At 40.5% G+C, this 16167-nt stretch overlaps 1 protein-coding gene across 5 annotated transcripts in view; it reads left to right on the forward strand.

Moving 5' to 3' along the window:
• MPPE1 (metallophosphoesterase 1) overlaps nt 1-15278 on the forward strand; it is a 32247-nt gene extending 16969 nt beyond the window's left edge. For 4 of the 5 annotated variants that reach the window (XM_075084652.1, XM_075084651.1, XM_075084650.1 and 1 more), the window contains 10 exons: nt 6565-6946; nt 7795-7903; nt 8228-8331; nt 9290-9370; nt 11091-11199; nt 12129-12200; nt 12312-12434; nt 13005-13046; nt 13233-13373; nt 14810-15278. In XM_075084652.1, the coding sequence (XP_074940753.1) occupies nt 6672-6946; nt 7795-7903; nt 8228-8331; nt 9290-9370; nt 11091-11199; nt 12129-12200; nt 12312-12434; nt 13005-13046; nt 13233-13373; nt 14810-14992 (1239 nt within the window). In that variant the 5' untranslated portion in view covers nt 6565-6671 and the 3' untranslated portion in view covers nt 14993-15278. The remainder of the gene's footprint in view (nt 1-6564; nt 6947-7794; nt 7904-8227; nt 8332-9289; nt 9371-11090; nt 11200-12128; nt 12201-12311; nt 12435-13004; nt 13047-13232; nt 13374-14809) is intronic. The other variant, XM_075084654.1, reaches the window with a different exon arrangement.
• The last annotated feature ends 889 nt before the right edge of the window (nt 15279-16167 follow it).

Below are 16167 nucleotides of genomic sequence, written 5' to 3' on the forward strand. Positions count from 1 at the left end.
GTATATTTTTAATAAATTCAGCTTTATAGAAATAAACTTCATTTATCTTCTAGTTGAATTAGGTATAGCTAGAACTACCTGGTAAGTTATGCATTCTGGGGTAGTATAATTACAAAAGGATTAATATGAGAAAGTGAAAATGCATAGGCTGACATTAAATAGGTTCAACAGGACTTGGTTGTTATGGCTTTCTTATTGGACTGTCTCTTTATGTTCTGTGTAGCCTTATATATTGCTCTTTTTCAATCCCTCCTTTGTTGTAAATTGCTTTTATCTGAGCTAGTTGAACCTGATGGATAGATGGTATTATCCATTTTAGGCTCTGTCAAGTTTAATGCATTATAAATCTTATCCATTTGAATATGAAAATCAAACTTTTTAATGTAGTCAAAAATAATAGTCCCTATTCTGAAACAGGACATTTAATAACTAAATGTAGTTGTACTTAAAGTTCTAAATGGATACTAGCGATTTACAAAGCAGTTAAGGTCTACAAATACTTTAGTTCTTTCTAGGTCTAAATATGGTGTCCATTTTTCCATCTTAAACTCTTTAGTACTGTCTTCTTCAAATGCTAACATCATCCTGCTTAGTTTATTCTCTTCATTTCCCTCCTTGCTTGTTCTTCCTCTTTTATAATCTTGCAACTTTCAGATCTTCGGAATTAATGGTATGTTATCTGCTGCTGGCTGACTTCAACGTATATAGCTCTTCTTTGTACAGATGAATGTGACATTATTCCCTTGTCATTTTGGACTCTCATTTTATAGCTTTCTGATAAATCAACATATTTTCCTTCTCTTAATTAATCTTTCCTGTTATTAGTCTGTATTTCAGGCTCTAACATAACTTGAATTCTGCTTGCAGTATGTGTTCAGGGCAAAGTTTTAAATTACTATTTAAGGTTATAGTTGATTGCTGTCTCTCCCTATGGTTGTATTTGCATAACTCGACCATATATTAATAAAAATATAGAAAATGTCTTTGAACTTGGGAACAACTGAAATGCCTGAAATCCCTCTTATTGGGAATGTCTTGAAAGAAACTTTAAGGTGAATATTTTTGGGTTTCCCTAGGATTTTTTTGACGAGATAGAAGATCTAAAGCATGCTGTACAGGAGTCTGTGAAACTGAACAATCAGTATGAAAAGTGCTTGAAACAAATAAGTGTAATGTACGGACTTCCTTTTACAGCACACTTGTAACTACTGATTAATTTAATGGCAAGTAGATCTTCGGCATATATTTATACTTACTGCAACATTTAAACCTACTATGGCTTATGTGTACCACATTTTGCCAATATTATGGATTCAGTAATCTGATCTCAGTATGAAAAGCTGCTCAGAAATGTGTTTGTATTTTGTGCCTTTGATTTTTGTTTATATGGTTTTTAAATAAACTGTGGTCTGCATAACTTCAACTCAGTTTCAAAACCTCTCTCTTTCACGCAAAACATTCATTGCAGGAGTAGTTGTGGGTTTTTATGGGAATGTGGTAAACTCTTTGTATTTTAATTTGAAGAATTTCCCAATTCGTCCTTTTCTGTAAACTATATAAAATCAAAGTTGATCTGTAGGTTTGGCAGTCTTTATGAATTTCAGCTCTAAGGATGTGTCAGTGCAGACAGAAATTAATTCTATCGCTAAATTATTACAAAGGGTTTTTTAAAAAGAAAAATGCTAAACTCCTGCTTGGAGTTTTTCTATAATCACAATAATTTAAAATTTGTGTATGAAGGAAGGATTTAGGGATTAGAATTGGAAAGAGTGTGTTCAGAAAGATGGGCCAGTGAGTTGTCTTGCAGTATCAAAAGAAGAATTCATCAGAAGCTGTTATTTGATTGAAGAGTGAAGTATTTGAAGAGTTCTGGTATTTGAAGTGCTGAAAGGAGACTGGAGTGCAGTGTCACAGTTCACAAGGTATAAATGTCTCGTTGCTTCAGAGAGAGCGAGCTTGGGAACGATAAGAGAGAACTCCCAGTTGCAAGTGGACCTTGCAGAAGGGAAACCTCATGCGATTTGAACTTGTTTGTAACTACATTTCTCAAAAGTTTGATATAAGTTACATAATAGAACTATATGTATCTAAAAGCTGGAAATCTGTTCCTTTGTGACATTGCGATAGAGTTTTCACTCAGTTCTCCCATCAAGAGGTTAGAAATACTAAGCTTGCTTATAACCTAATACAGCTTTAGCTTCATAAAAATACTTGCACGCTCATTAGGGATAGGACTAGGAAGAGAATTAGGACTGTTGTATTCCATTTTGTTTGTTAGGACAGTTTTATGTGGTTGTAAATTAATAAATAAATTGGCCTCAAAGCATCTGGGGTGTTCGGAGTTACTTATTCACTAAGTAAGAGAGAGGGTAAAGCTCCAGAACTACTTGCTTCCTGGTCTGGCTATAAACCACTGTATCAGGTTTCCTTTGTTTGGTTCTTGGCTTGCTTGTAAATGAAAGCTGGAAAATGTTCTGAACAGAGGTAGAAAAGGGAAAGAAGAGTGATGCACGTCTGTGTTGCCAGTAGCCTTGATGGATGAAAATAGGAAGAATTTATCTTGTCAATACTTACAAATATCTGAAGGGTGGCTGTCAAGAGGATGGGGCCAGACACTTTTCAGTGGTGCTCAATGACAGGACAAGGGGCAATGGGCACAAGTTGGATCACAGGAAGTTCCACTTAAACGTGAGAAAAAAAACAATTTCCTGTGAGGGTGCCAGAGCAGTGGCACAGGCTGCCCAGGGAGGCTGTGGAGTCTTCTTCCCTGGAGACATTCAAAACCCACCTGGACATAGTCCTGTGCCCCCTGCTCTAGGTGTCTCTGCTCAAGCAGGGGGGTTGGACGAGATGATCTCCAGAGGTCCCTTCCAACCCCTACCATTCTGTGATTAATGGCCTGTGTGTTGGAAGTATTTTAAGAGCAAAAATGTATCTCATATTTGCTAGTGAGCCTGAATGCTGGAGAAGGAAAGCGTCAAACTTTTTTTGAGTGCTAGTCGCTTGAGCATTTTTTTCCCCCTAGTTTTGGGGTATAAAGTTACACTTCTAGCATGTTCAACCTTCAATGACATTATTAAATGAATCATTAATTGTCCTCGTCCACAGGGTGATATTTAAATGTGGTGCAGAACTGTTCTTAAAACAGGTAGATGAGGAAAAGTTCAAGGTTGTTTCTCCTCTGCCTGAAGAATTTATATGTTGACTGAATACAAAATTGCCATGACTAGCAGAATTTTGCTGTTGGCCAGCTACTGAGGATCAGCGTTTTCGTTATAGAGTATGTTCCCTGTCCAAATAATTGAAAATAATTAATATGGTGAAAAGATTGATCTCACCTTTATGATGAGCTTGCAAAACTGACTTTTTAAAAGTTTTGAATCAGGCCACTCCCGTGTATTTAGAACAAGAAACAGCGAGAAATCTTTCAGTCTTTTCTCGTAACTGAGACGCTGAAGCTCTAGTAAGAAATGAGGTTCTAGTCTAATCTTAATAATCAGCCGTGCAAGCAGCAGTAGTAGCAACATATTGTACAGCGATGTGCTGAACCACAGCTCCATCTTGCAGCATGTGTGCAGTGTGACAGCATTATTTTTGACCTTGCCATCACGTGTGAGAGGATGCGGGTCTCTGGTCCTGGGGTACCCGTATGTGAGGTTGGGATTACTGCTGCATGTGCCTGGTTTCTGGTTAAACCGCTTTTGCTTTGGTGCAGCCACAGTCCTGAGCAAAGAGCTGAGCTGGGGTGTGAGTGGCCAGGGGCTGGCAGGTGGCAGAGGGAGGTAGGCAGGCAGGGATTTCTGTCAGCCAGTAGTGGGAGTTGTCTTTCAGCTCATTCTGCATCACTGACTTTGTCATCCTCCCCACACCCCTTTTTTTTCCTTTCCTTTTTTTCTTTTTTACTATCATGAAAGCTGAAAATGTAGGGTGCAGATGGGAGACCTCTGGCGTCTTCCAAATCTGCAGCACAACTCCCAGAATAGTAACAGCTAGCAGCAGAAATGCTGGGACAGGGAATGTGTGTAGAAATGACCAGCTCTGTGGTTTTGACTCTGTCAGTTGCTGCTTTTCACTCTTAAAAACAGAAGTTTTGCCTTGAAGATATTTTTTATTTCTACGAACTGCAGGTTTTGGTAGGGTGTTTTTGCATTTGATGGGATCATTTTACTCCTGAAGATCCCTTTTTTTTTCCTTTTTTTTTTTTTTTTCCTCCCCCCTGAGCTGTAACAGTGGCTTTTTGCTGCAGCTCTGTAGCTGTTTGGACAACTTCCGAAGAAATTTGATGTGTGAAAAATAATGCAATGAAAGCTTCTAGAGAATACATAGATATTGATAGCAAAATGACAGGTTTTAGTTGTTTTAAGCTTTGTGTAGATTGTGAATAAGAAGAGTCATAGGGTTTTTTTGTTTTATAGTTTGTTTTTGGTTTGGTTTTTTTTTTTTTAACATGCCTAATGCAAGTTGAACAATTTACTGGCATTTTCTGTTCAAAGTGGTACTGTTTTTGTTGGAAGAGGAGACTATCTAGGACTACCAAAGTCTACTTCCAAATTCTGGGTAGGTGCAGTTTGTGAAAGATAAGGGCATATGAATTTGTGTGCTTAGCTAAGAGTTTACCTGTCTTTTGTCCTTGTTGCTGTGTGTGTTGAACAGACATTTCTGCTTTTATCTTGCCTTGTTGTGAGATGTACAAACAAGATCCTGTTGATTTTTATTGCTAAGGTGCAGATGAGATTAATGTTAAACAATATTAAACTACACTTTATGTGTAGTTCCTCCGTATTGTGAAATTGTGACGTCTGGGCAGTGGCTTTCTCCTGCTAAACCGAGTTAGATAGAACTGAATTGCATGCAATTAAGTATTAGTCATGCTAAAGTTAAATAATGCATATTAGAAATGCTACATGATGCAGACTAATGGTTCTTTGTCTTGAGTAAGTACTTTGTAGTAGTGATATGGGAAGCTCGTGTTTGAAAATAAGTGGCTATTATCAAATAGAGGTTTTGGCTGGAAAAACAAGATGATGATCACATGTCAGTTCTGAATTTCCGTGAGCCAGCAATCAAATGGGCTAGGGAATAGGGCAGTAAAGCAATTTAAGTTTTGTTCTGTGTTCCACATGTAACTGAGACTAGGATTTCGGAAAAAGATCCACTGGTGTTGTGTGGTTCTGTACCTTTGTCCTAGTGTTCCTAATATTTAGGGTCTAAATATTGAAAGGTACTCAGTGTCCACAGTTCTAATCAGATTTAGTCAATTCAAATGAAAATTGGCTGCTAATCACTGGCTGAGTACTGTGTTCTGTACTTGTGAACGTCCTGGATAGTAGTCCTATGTTAGAATTTTTCTATTGTAGAAAGCAAAATTGCAATCCCATTCTTGGGCAGCGACAAGACTGTGGATTTCTCTAGGAGTTTGTTCACGATCTTGTGAAGTAACATCTTCATAGCTCTCCTGGAGTCCCTTTTACTGTCACCACGCTACACTATTAACCTTTAAATAATGTGTCTTTCAGTTATGCAGTGCTCTTCAGACTGAAATCCTGAGAGGTTGCGCGTGAAGCCTGAGCGATTTTACTTGAAAGTAAGGCTAGTGTCCCTGTCCTCTGAGGTGGGGCACTTGTTTCCTGTGCCTACTTAGACTGGAAAAGTGTTTCTGCCACAGACTGTAGAAAAAACAGCTGTGAAAATGTGGGTATTTCCTCCTTACGCCAGGAATAACAAGTTTCTGTTAAATGCCTGTAAACAAGTGAAACAAGCAATGAACCTTGTTACAGTTGTAGGTTATCAGAGTCAAGACATTTGTTTTGGATTATCCTTTAAAATGGCAGAAAATAATACTGTGGTTTTAAAAGGGGTGAGTCCCTGTTTGGGTTACAAACTATCCCAGGTGGAAGAAATCAGTAAATACCGTAAGGTTACCAACTCAGGCTCAATTTCCCGGATTTCTCTTCAGCTGTAGCACAGCTTCTGTTTCTAAGGCTTAGATGTTTCTTGCTTTCCCCTTTTTAGAAATGAAGCAGTGTTAGTTAAGTAGTCACGTATCTGTGCCGGTGTTCCTAGAAAGCTCTGGTAAACTTGTTCTGGGATTCTTGGAGATTATTATAATGAGCTGTATTAAAGGTGGTAATTGCATTGATTTGGCATAGTCATGTTATGTGACTTGTGCCAGAAAGTGCTTGCATATGGCATTGCAGTGGCCAGGATGATAGGGATTTGGGGGTTTTTGCTGCTGCTGTTCAAGCTAAGCTCTGTCTTTACCTACCTTTGACCCCTACTCAGTGTTTTATCTGTATAGTTTTAAAAAAAATCATCATGCACCGAGATCCTGGCTGGCTTTAAACTGGTTGCTTTGGTTCTGATAGGAGAGAGTGCAGTTCTGCACTCAGCGATATGGCCATCTCTGTACCTGAAAGGAGAAGACTAACTTTGCTGCTTTTTAGGTCAATTTCGTATTTCCAGATCTTTCAGGGTTACAAGAAGCTAACACTGTAGGCCTGATGTGGTAGCTTTTCACAGGGAATGCTGGCTTAATGAATACTTTATTTTGTATTTTCTCCATAGGGCTTTTGTACTGATACGAAGCCCAACGTGATCCTCTGACTAGCCCTACCGTTTTTACCTGAGGGGGGAGAACTGAGCCATTGGGAAAATCTTACGCTGGTGCTGCAATGCTGAGTTCTAGCTCAACCACTGTGAAGAATCTTCCTTTGAAGAAGAGGCTCCATTTCCTGCTGAAGCTTGTGAGCTTTGTCAGCTCAGTGTTAATATTTTGTGAATTTTTAATTTATTATGTAGTAATTTTTCACTGTCAGTGGCCCGAAGTGAAAGGTGGAGCTAACATGGGTAAAAGAGAGACTCCAACTTCAGTCCTAAAGGCCATCATTTTAGCTGATACTCACCTACTTGGTGAAATCAAAGGACATTGGCTGGATAAGCTAAGAAGGTAAAAATTAATTTTTTTTTTAATAATCTCTTCCTGGCTTTAGAGTTTTTAATAGTAGCTAATGGGACAGGTGTTTAAAACCAATGTTGTGGTACTTGTAAGAAGCATGAATGCTGCCTGTGACTTGCCCGTCTGGATCTGTGCTGGACAATAAACCAGTGTTGAAAGGTTGATGAATGGGACTTACTGAGGCAATGCAGTCATGAATGTTCAGGTAGCATGTGGGTGTAGATGCCTGAGCATTTTTGGTGGGTCAGATATCTTTTCCAGGATGTAACTATTTTATAGAATGTCTTAAAAATGAACCAGGTAACTTGGATGTCCCAATAGTTAATATCTTTAGTTGCAGAGATAAGGAAGCTGGTAGAAGTTTGTCTCTGTAGTAGAAGAATTGGAGGCAAAATCACATTTGAAAACAAAGATATCCTATGCCTACAAAACCATGTTTCTGTTAGACCAAAAGAAGTAAAAGCAGAATGCTGAAAGAAAGTACTAATTCTACCATGATATAATCATTATAAACTTTTGCTGCAGAAACAATAGCATAGTAAAACACGATAATTCACTGGTCTAATTAATTGCTGTTTAATGGAATTGTAATGAAAAATAAACAAGCTGGTATTTCTTCTTGCATACGTTGGCCCTGATTGTATTGTGGTGGAATTACCCACCAGGTAAGATGCACCTACTGTACTCAAACCTGATTTCTGAGTATTTAATTTGAATTTCATATTAGCACTTTCAGTGTGCGGGAGCATCTTCCCGTTCCTGCCAGGCTGCGTTTCTGTGTTCAGAGTTGCAGATCCACAAGTTAGGCAGTGATGACTGGGTATCTATTTTCCTTTCAGGGAATGGCAAATGGAGAGATCTTTCCAAACTGCCTTATGGTTACTGAAGCCAGATATTGTTTTTATTCTGGGAGATATCTTTGATGAAGGAAAATGGAGCTCACCTCAGGTATGACATCAACAGCTCTCTTATTTCAAAAAATGAGGACTTTTTGAAGGAAATGGATGGCAGAAGAAAGCAGACTAGGTATGCAGGGCTTTGTTTAATGTTAATATAGTTGTCCTGCTGGTAGAATTTCTAGTGTTTTAGGTATGAGTTGAAATGTTGTGATTCTCCTTCATTTTTTCATAGTATCTTGGCACTTTTGCCCCTTGTATAAAAATTACAAAATGTAAATATTGCACTGAGTGTGTGTGTCTGTATTATATACTAGTGGTCCCCTTTGATACTGTTGAACTGTGTTAATTTCTCTGCTTATTTTTTTTCATGCAGGCGTGGGCAGATGATGTCAGGAGATTTCAGAAGATGTTTAAGTGTCCAGTTTCTACTGAGCTAGTTGTTATCGTTGGGAATCATGACATTGGATTTCATTATGAGTAAGTCTTCTCAGTGAAAGGTGTACGCGAGAGCCAAGAATGAAACGTCGGCATGCGTACAGTAACTGGTTTTGCGTCTGAGTGACCTCTTGTGTGTTTATACAGAAAGTTTTTGACATAACCAAATCAGAAAGGATTGTAATTTAGAGCAAGACCTTACAAGGTATCCATCTGTGCGCAATATACCCTAAGAATACATTTTAGAACATTTTCAGACTACCTTTGTTCTTCTCTGAGCATACGTGAAGTTGTTCAGAGCTGGCCTTTTTCTGCTTTGGCAGAGAAGTCTTGAAGTGGCTTTTCTTGTGCTGGGCCTCGTCTGAGCATATTCACTTTTGCATTATCTCAGCATGCAAGAGTGTCAGTGCCCTTGCTCTGCCTTACTTCTGTAGGATGCTGTGCTGATGCTGATGTGACTGGGACAGAGTACACTATGGGTGTCAGAGCATCCTCGTGTGTTTGCTGAAAGGATATGTGATCTAGATAACGGAGCAGCAAGCTGCATGAATGGTCTACAAACTGTAAAGCAACTGCGGGGAGACCTCATTGCAGCCTTTCAGTACTTATGAGGGACTATAGGAAAGATGGGGCAAACTCTTTAGCAAGGCCTGTTGTGACAGGACAAAGGGTAATGGTTTTAAACTAAAGGAGGGTAGATTTAGACTGGATATAAGGAAGAAATTTGTTACAATGGGGGTGGTGAAACACTGGCACAGGTTGCCCAGGGCGGTGGTAGATGCCCCATCCCTGGAAACATTCAAGGTCAGGCTGGATGGGGCTCTGAGCAACCTGATCTAGTTGAAGATGTCCCTGCTCACTGAGGGGGGGGGGGGGGGGGCGGTTGGACTAGATGGCCTCTGAAGGTCCCTTCCAACCCAAACCATTCTATGATTCTATGTGTCAGATGATACACAATGTGAATTTCTTCCCTCGGTTGTATTTTTGCTTTGTGGCACAGAATGACTGCTTACAAGGTAAATCGATTTGAAAAAGTTTTCAACTTTACTTCAGGAAAGCTAATAACACGGAAAGGAATAAAGTGAGTATATTTAATTTTTTTTTTCAATGGTTAGTCATTACTGAGCTAGCAGACTCGAGTGATGAAAACTGAGAACTGGAACAGAATTTCTAATGAAATAGTATGGGAATGCTTAACTCGGAGCCTGTTTTTCTTAAAAATTTGTATCTAGCTTGTGATTTGTTAAATATCGAACACTTTGTACTAACCGGTAGTTTTATATGGAGCAGAAGCTGTACTTTGAGCTAGGTGAATTGCAACAATTTCCTTTTAAATGGAAAAGTACTGTGAAGTCAGAATCAAATTCTCTGGCTTGCCTTTTTACTTCCTTGCAGCTGGTAATGACCCATGGCTGTAAACATAACAGAAGAATAGGATTCAGTGAAGAAACACAAACAAACCCCCTCTGTGCTTATGAGAGTTTCATTAATTTTAGTAACGTCTTTAGTCTGCAGAATTTAACTCTTGTTTGAGGAATATGGGAACATAGCAGTTGCTTGTTCACAGTTTTTCCACGGGGTGGGGTAATAATGCACAAGCTGGTTTTGGCTTAGAGCAGACCTTGTGACAGAGCTTCTCCTCACAGTTGGGTGTCTGTGGCTGCAGTTGTCTCTGTGTGCCCGTTTGTTACTTTTAGATACCGTGCAGGAACCCGATGAGGGAAAGCAATAGTGCGTTTTTGGAAAGGCATTTGTCTTTAAACATCAGATACGTGAAGGGAAGACCCATTGCCACTGCATTTGGCACGTATGCCATGTGGTTATAATCACTCCTGCAAATGTAAAGTTTGAAACCTACAGGTTTACACCAGTGCCCTTAAGCCAACATAAAAAATATTCTGAACAGGTCTAGAAATGGTGTGTCTTTTTTAGGAAGATCTATCAGCTTCATGAATACTTGGTATAATGCTGTTGTTCGTGCAGATGTCGGGTCTTCTAGATATGTATTTCAGCGATTTGAAAAAACGGTTTTAAGGAATATCTCTGTCCTCTGTGATAAAAGAGCACAGCAGAATTCTTGGATGCAGTAGTAGATTGTATGTCTAGTATCACATTCACCAACTGAAACATTCCCAGATAAACTATTTTATAACAAATTTATGGTATAAAAGCAATTTAATTTGATAAAAGGGAATTAAAATTTTTTTGGGTGTTTTTTTTTCTTTTGACCACTATCTCCTAAGTGGAGGCGTTCAGCTCATTTATGTCTGTAAAACATACTGAATTGAACTGGGAATATCTCTTGAGTCCTGAATGAGTGACTAAACAGGTATGAATCTTGTGCCAGAAGTTCAAAGTTGATTTGAAATCTAGAGGGAAATCTTTTTCTATTCAATTGTTTTCAAGAAGTTGAATGACTAAAATTATGTCTCTGAGGTCTAAAATGCGAGTTCTCTTTTCCCTCAGAATTCCGCTAGAATACCGCTTACGTATCTGTTATATTATAAAAGAAAAATCTTGAAATGTATGCATGAAGCAGAGCATACAGTGTATTGTGCAACCTAATTAACAGCTAATTATAAAGCAGCCTGCCAGGTAAAGAAACAGCTACAGTATGGATACTCAAGAGAGGATTTATAGCACGTGATTTCAGAAGCTGTTACGTTTTGCTGAGCTGTGTCCAACTTTGGAACGCCTGCATTTTATAAACTAAAGTTTATCCCACACGTGTGCGTGAATAGCAAATGCTTTCCTGTCCTCCCCACTTCCCTTCTCTTTGCCCACTCCCTGCTCTTTTCCAGCTTTGTCATAGTGAACAGCGTAGCCATGGAGGGCGATGGCTGTGCTGTCTGCCGTGCCTCAGAGGCAAAGCTCGTGGCGCTTTCTCACAAACTGAATTGCTCCCAGCAGGTAAGAGTTTATTAATGATCTGATTATAGCCAGCAACTCGGCTGTTGCAATGGGGATACTGCTGCTGCAGCAATAGTCAGTATATAACTAAGAGTCTCCTGGAAAAAATCTGCTTCCAATTCATATTGCATCTTGTTAGCAATCTTTCTTCTCATTTGCCTCTTATCATTTTTACTTAACTGTGTTGCTTTGTGTTAATGGTGTTGACTTCCTTGTCAGTGCTGCCAACAAACAGAGGGTGTCATTTCCTCCGTTCCAAGGCAGGAGGAGTTCTGTAACCCTCCCTTTGACTTAAGAGACATAATAATCCCTGCCTTTATATTTATATGCATTTATATTTATGTGTATTGTTGTTTCATATCCTTCAAGCTAGCCTGTTCTTTTAGTTTCTGATTCTTCTGGAGTCCTGTCTTGATAGCCTAGTAATATTTTAATTGTATTTTTTTCCATCAAATCCAGTTGATTCTTGTATTTCATTCCTCTTCCCTTTTTCATAGGCCGATTGGATGCACGGTAGGCAGCATGACTGACTGGGCTGGCAGTCAGTCAGGAAACCAGCTCCCAGTGGCAAAATCACTAGACTCCTAACTGCCGGCTCTCTTGGGCTGCCCTATATCTCTTTTCCCTTGTTTGCCCGGTCGGATTCTGCTGTTGCCTTCTGCATTCAGAAAGACTGCAACCACATTTCCAGCATATACAGAAAGGGGAATTAAAGCTTTTCCCCTTCCATCCACAGTAGAGGCTCTTAAAAGTTTACAGAGTGGATGGTATTGAACCACTGCGCTCTGAGCTGATACTGCTTTTTGCAAAAAAAGAAATGACAAACCCCGCCCCCAACCCCTCAAAACCTAGCTATTGTTTAATTCCTTTCCCTGCCCCTATGGTACACATAGGTGAAGACAATATATATGGATTGATTTTATTCACAGAAACCGAATCATTCGAACAAAAGGTGCAGTGATGTGGAAAAGCTTCCGCCTTCAGAACCCATCCTTCTACAGGTGTGTTAGAGGTGGGGTGAGGCAACTTGTTGATGTGTTTCTAGTGTGTTTATTACTGTTCCAGAGCGGCTGGATCGTTAACAACTGATCCTTGCCTTGAATGTCTGCCAGCATTACCCTCTCTATCGGAAAAGTGATGCTGAATGCAGTGGAGAAGATTCTGCTCCTCCAGAGGAGAAGAACATCCCATTTAAAGAAAAGTACGATGTACTGTCTCAGGAAGCATCGCATAAGGTTTGATATATTAGGAACCTGAGTATCGGTGGGTGGGTGGGAGGGGGACGCGAGTGTAGATACATACATGTTAAGAAAATTTGGAAAGGATGTTAATTGAGACAGACCACACGCAGCTGCTCGTGCTTTAATGAGGCCTTTGAGAGGCTGCTTGTTAGAGCCGCTCCCCTGAGATCCTGGCGATCATGGCTTGATTCTGCTGGCCTTCCCAGGTACAGGCCCTAAGTCCCAGCACTCTTAAGTCTGCTGCAGTGCTGTTACCTCCAGTTCAGCATTTTGCACTTTATGTACTGTGTAGATTATGGACAAGCCTGGTTGAAAGCCGCTATTTTCCAACAGTTTGAAAGCACTGCTTTTGCCTCATTAGTAACTACAAAAAATGTAAAGTCGAAGTACTCCCTACAAATCCAATGGTCAGTGTTTGTTTCCCTCTGCATAAATGTCTCCGTGTAGGATTGTCTGTACAAGGTTCTCCCTGAGACAAGAAAAAAGCATTGCTTTACTAAAACCAAGGTTTTTCTGTTTGTGACGTCAACAGCATGCTATTGCCTTTGTTTTTCTGATCTGTAGGGCCAAAAAGTACGTCCAGTATTTGGGATGAAGGCCAAATGGGTATGACTAATATTACAGTATCAACACACGTCTTACTGGAAAACAGAAGTTTACACAAAACACTTTGTAAGAATATTAGAATTGCCATCATTTCGTTCTGCTAGAAGAAGAAGAAAAGAAGGGTTGTAGGCTCAATTTCTTTTTAGCTACGACTCAATTTTTGTGCTTTCCCATTTTGTGTTCTAGCTGATATGGTGGTTTCATCCCCGGTTGATTCTCAGTGGGCATACGCATAGTGCTTGTGAAGTGCTGCACGCGGGGAAAATTCCAGAAATCAGCGTCCCGTCGTTCAGTTGGAGGAATAGAAACAACCCTAGTTTCATCATGGCAAGTTTTAATTTTTTTTATTTTTGTCAGATAACTTTCATAAATAAATCAACATGGCAGTCAGCTATATTTTAAAACTGATTCTACCTGTAAAAACAAAAAATAAAAAAATTGCCTACCCACCCGACCCACTCAGTACACTGCATCCACTTTATAAAGTACATCCGTGGGAGCCAAATGTTCCGTGTGGTACAAAGCAATGCTGTTAAAGATCTAATTAGTATCATCTGGGTACAAGCATCTAACATTTCTTTTCTTATAAAGAGGGTGCATTGTAAACTATTGACTTGTAAAAATCATCAGTATTGTGCACTGAACAGTAGAAAGACTAGTTTGGCTTGGTTGATTTACCAGCTCTGCAAACAAGACCGTATCCACCCCAAACTCTTGCGTGGTGACCGTGGTTTTTGAACTTGTGCATTAACCACTTCACACAGTGAGTGAAAACGTTTGTCACATGCCAATAGCCTGCCTCCTCGTTTCCAATTCACATTTCATACAGTGTGTTGGCTATGCTCTCGCAGGCAGTTCCAGTGCTCAGTATATCCTTAGAGGTAAATCAATTAGTTTCCCAGTTTGAAAATAGAACTCCTAGCAACTTGGAGTAAGAGGCAAAACCTACCATCTGTTTACAGAGTAGTCTGTGACTTGGGGGGGAGATCTTGCATGTATTTTTAACTGCTCTTGAGTTGAGGCTGCTCAATACACAGATAACCCCAAACGTCTAACTTCATTTTATGCAACGGTTAATATATCTTGTTGAAAGTAGTTCTGTTTATTCCATATTCCTGAGAGTAGCTGCCTTCAAACTACACATGCTCTCTGCACACGCCAGACAGTGCATCTTCACTGCAAAACAAGAGGTTGGCTAATTAAAGTTGCATAATCTTCACTACTGTCTTAACTCGGCCTCGGTCCATTGTAAACTTTAATTTGAACTGCAAAGTCAAGCCAAAACCCAATGAAGTTCTTTGTTGTCGAAGTTCATGCTCGTAATTTGGATTAGCCAACGTGTTTTTTGCAGCATGTACTGGGTAGGAGGAGTACTCGGGGGGGGGGGGGAGGAAGGGGCACATTCACAAAACCTAACTTTAGCCGGGGAAGGCTCCTTCCAGGTGGATTTACAGCAGCTAAAGTTAGGCTTCTCTTGAAGGCAGATCAGATGAGGAGCCCAGCTCTCTTATTTACGCTAGGTGGAATACGAGGAAGGTTGGCCTCTGGGCTAATGTTGGCCTGGTGAATGTTCCAGCTAGTGCCCAGCACCGCAAGGTACGGACTCTTCAGCCCCATGAAGAAGGCACTGGTACTAGGAAACTGGCCCCAGCCCTGGCCACCCAACACAGAATTTAGAGATCAGAGATCTGACAGCCGTGGTTGTTACTCCTGATTCAGAACCCACTGTGACAGCAAAGTGACAATCTTCATTTCTTTTCCAGGGCAGCATAACACCAACTGACTTCTCCCTCCAAAAATGCTTCCTTCCGTATGAGAGCAGAGTCTTTACTATATACTGTGCAGCAGGTGCTCTGCTTGTAATCCTGATACTAGCTCATTTTCAGCTTCTCACGCCACCATTTTATTTTGCTCAGCGTTTAATCAGTAAGCATAAAGCAGTATGAAGAGCCAGACATCTGCATTCAGTCACTGAAATACCAAAGCTGAGAACAGTCAAACATCAGACTATATTCATGCCAGCAAATGACCTAATTTGATTGCTAGTCTGAAGGCAGGTTGCATTTACACATACCATAGAAGTCCTATACAGCTGATATGACTACTACAGGATAAATAATTAACTGAAATGAACATTTCATGCTGTACAAAAATACTGTATTCTACAATCAAATGAGTCCTTTTCCTGCTATAATTTTTGTATCAAATATGTATATTAAAAGTGTAACTGTACATTATGTAAATCCTATAGCCTCATCACTTATCTGCACTAGTGTCTTACCCTGGTGGAGGCTCAGTCCTGCAAACTGGAAATGTTTCTCTGTTTTATTGCTGCATGGCCCTTCTAACGTCATACTTCTGTGAGGGTCAGGCAGAAACTAGATACATCAGCACTGAGAGATGCGGGTTTCCATAACCTTTTTAGGATGTCACATGTAAGGGACTGTGGTTTGGGACAAGAGATCTTCCAGTTCCCGACACATTGAGTTGTTAGCTGACTACAATTTGCAGTTATCGTCTACCAGACAACAACAGGAAGAAGCTCGTGGATCCAGTTTGCTGATACGCACTTGAAACCTGCTTAAAAAAAAATTAGGGTGACACCTCAGGCTGCTGTTTTTTAAAAAGATGTGCTATGATGAGCTTAAAAAAAGAGGGCCCTATTGCATCCCAGAGATCTGTGTGGTGACGGGCCCACCAGTTGCCGATCTTCTGCAAGAAGGAAGGTCAAATACAGCTGCAGTAACATTATCCTACGCCTCGGCCCTCAGTCTACGGACAGACAGGGATAGGAATGCACGTTATTTCAGATTCCTGCAGGGCTGCCAAGTTCTGTTAACTTCTTGTAGAGTCACGTTTTGACCCGCACTAGCTCTTCCGCGGGGAGGCGGAGGCCACCAGCTGCGCTGCGGCGCAGGGCAGAGCTGGGCCAGGGGCCCCCACCTGGAGGCAGTGCGGGGAACATAAAATCTGAGCTTGGCGTCTTCGCGTGCTGTGTATGAGGAAAGAGGCAGCAAACCTACCGCTCCTCCCCACCCGCCCCAGAAAAACCAGCGGGACTATTTCACACTAGGACCAGTTTTCCTGCTGACGTTCCTGCGGAGGCTGGGAGCTTTAGCCT

The sequence above is a fragment of the Phalacrocorax aristotelis genome, chromosome 2 (assembly GCF_949628215.1).
Source record: "Phalacrocorax aristotelis chromosome 2, bGulAri2.1, whole genome shotgun sequence".
In the NCBI taxonomy this organism is placed as follows: Eukaryota; Metazoa; Chordata; class Aves; order Suliformes; family Phalacrocoracidae; genus Phalacrocorax; species Phalacrocorax aristotelis.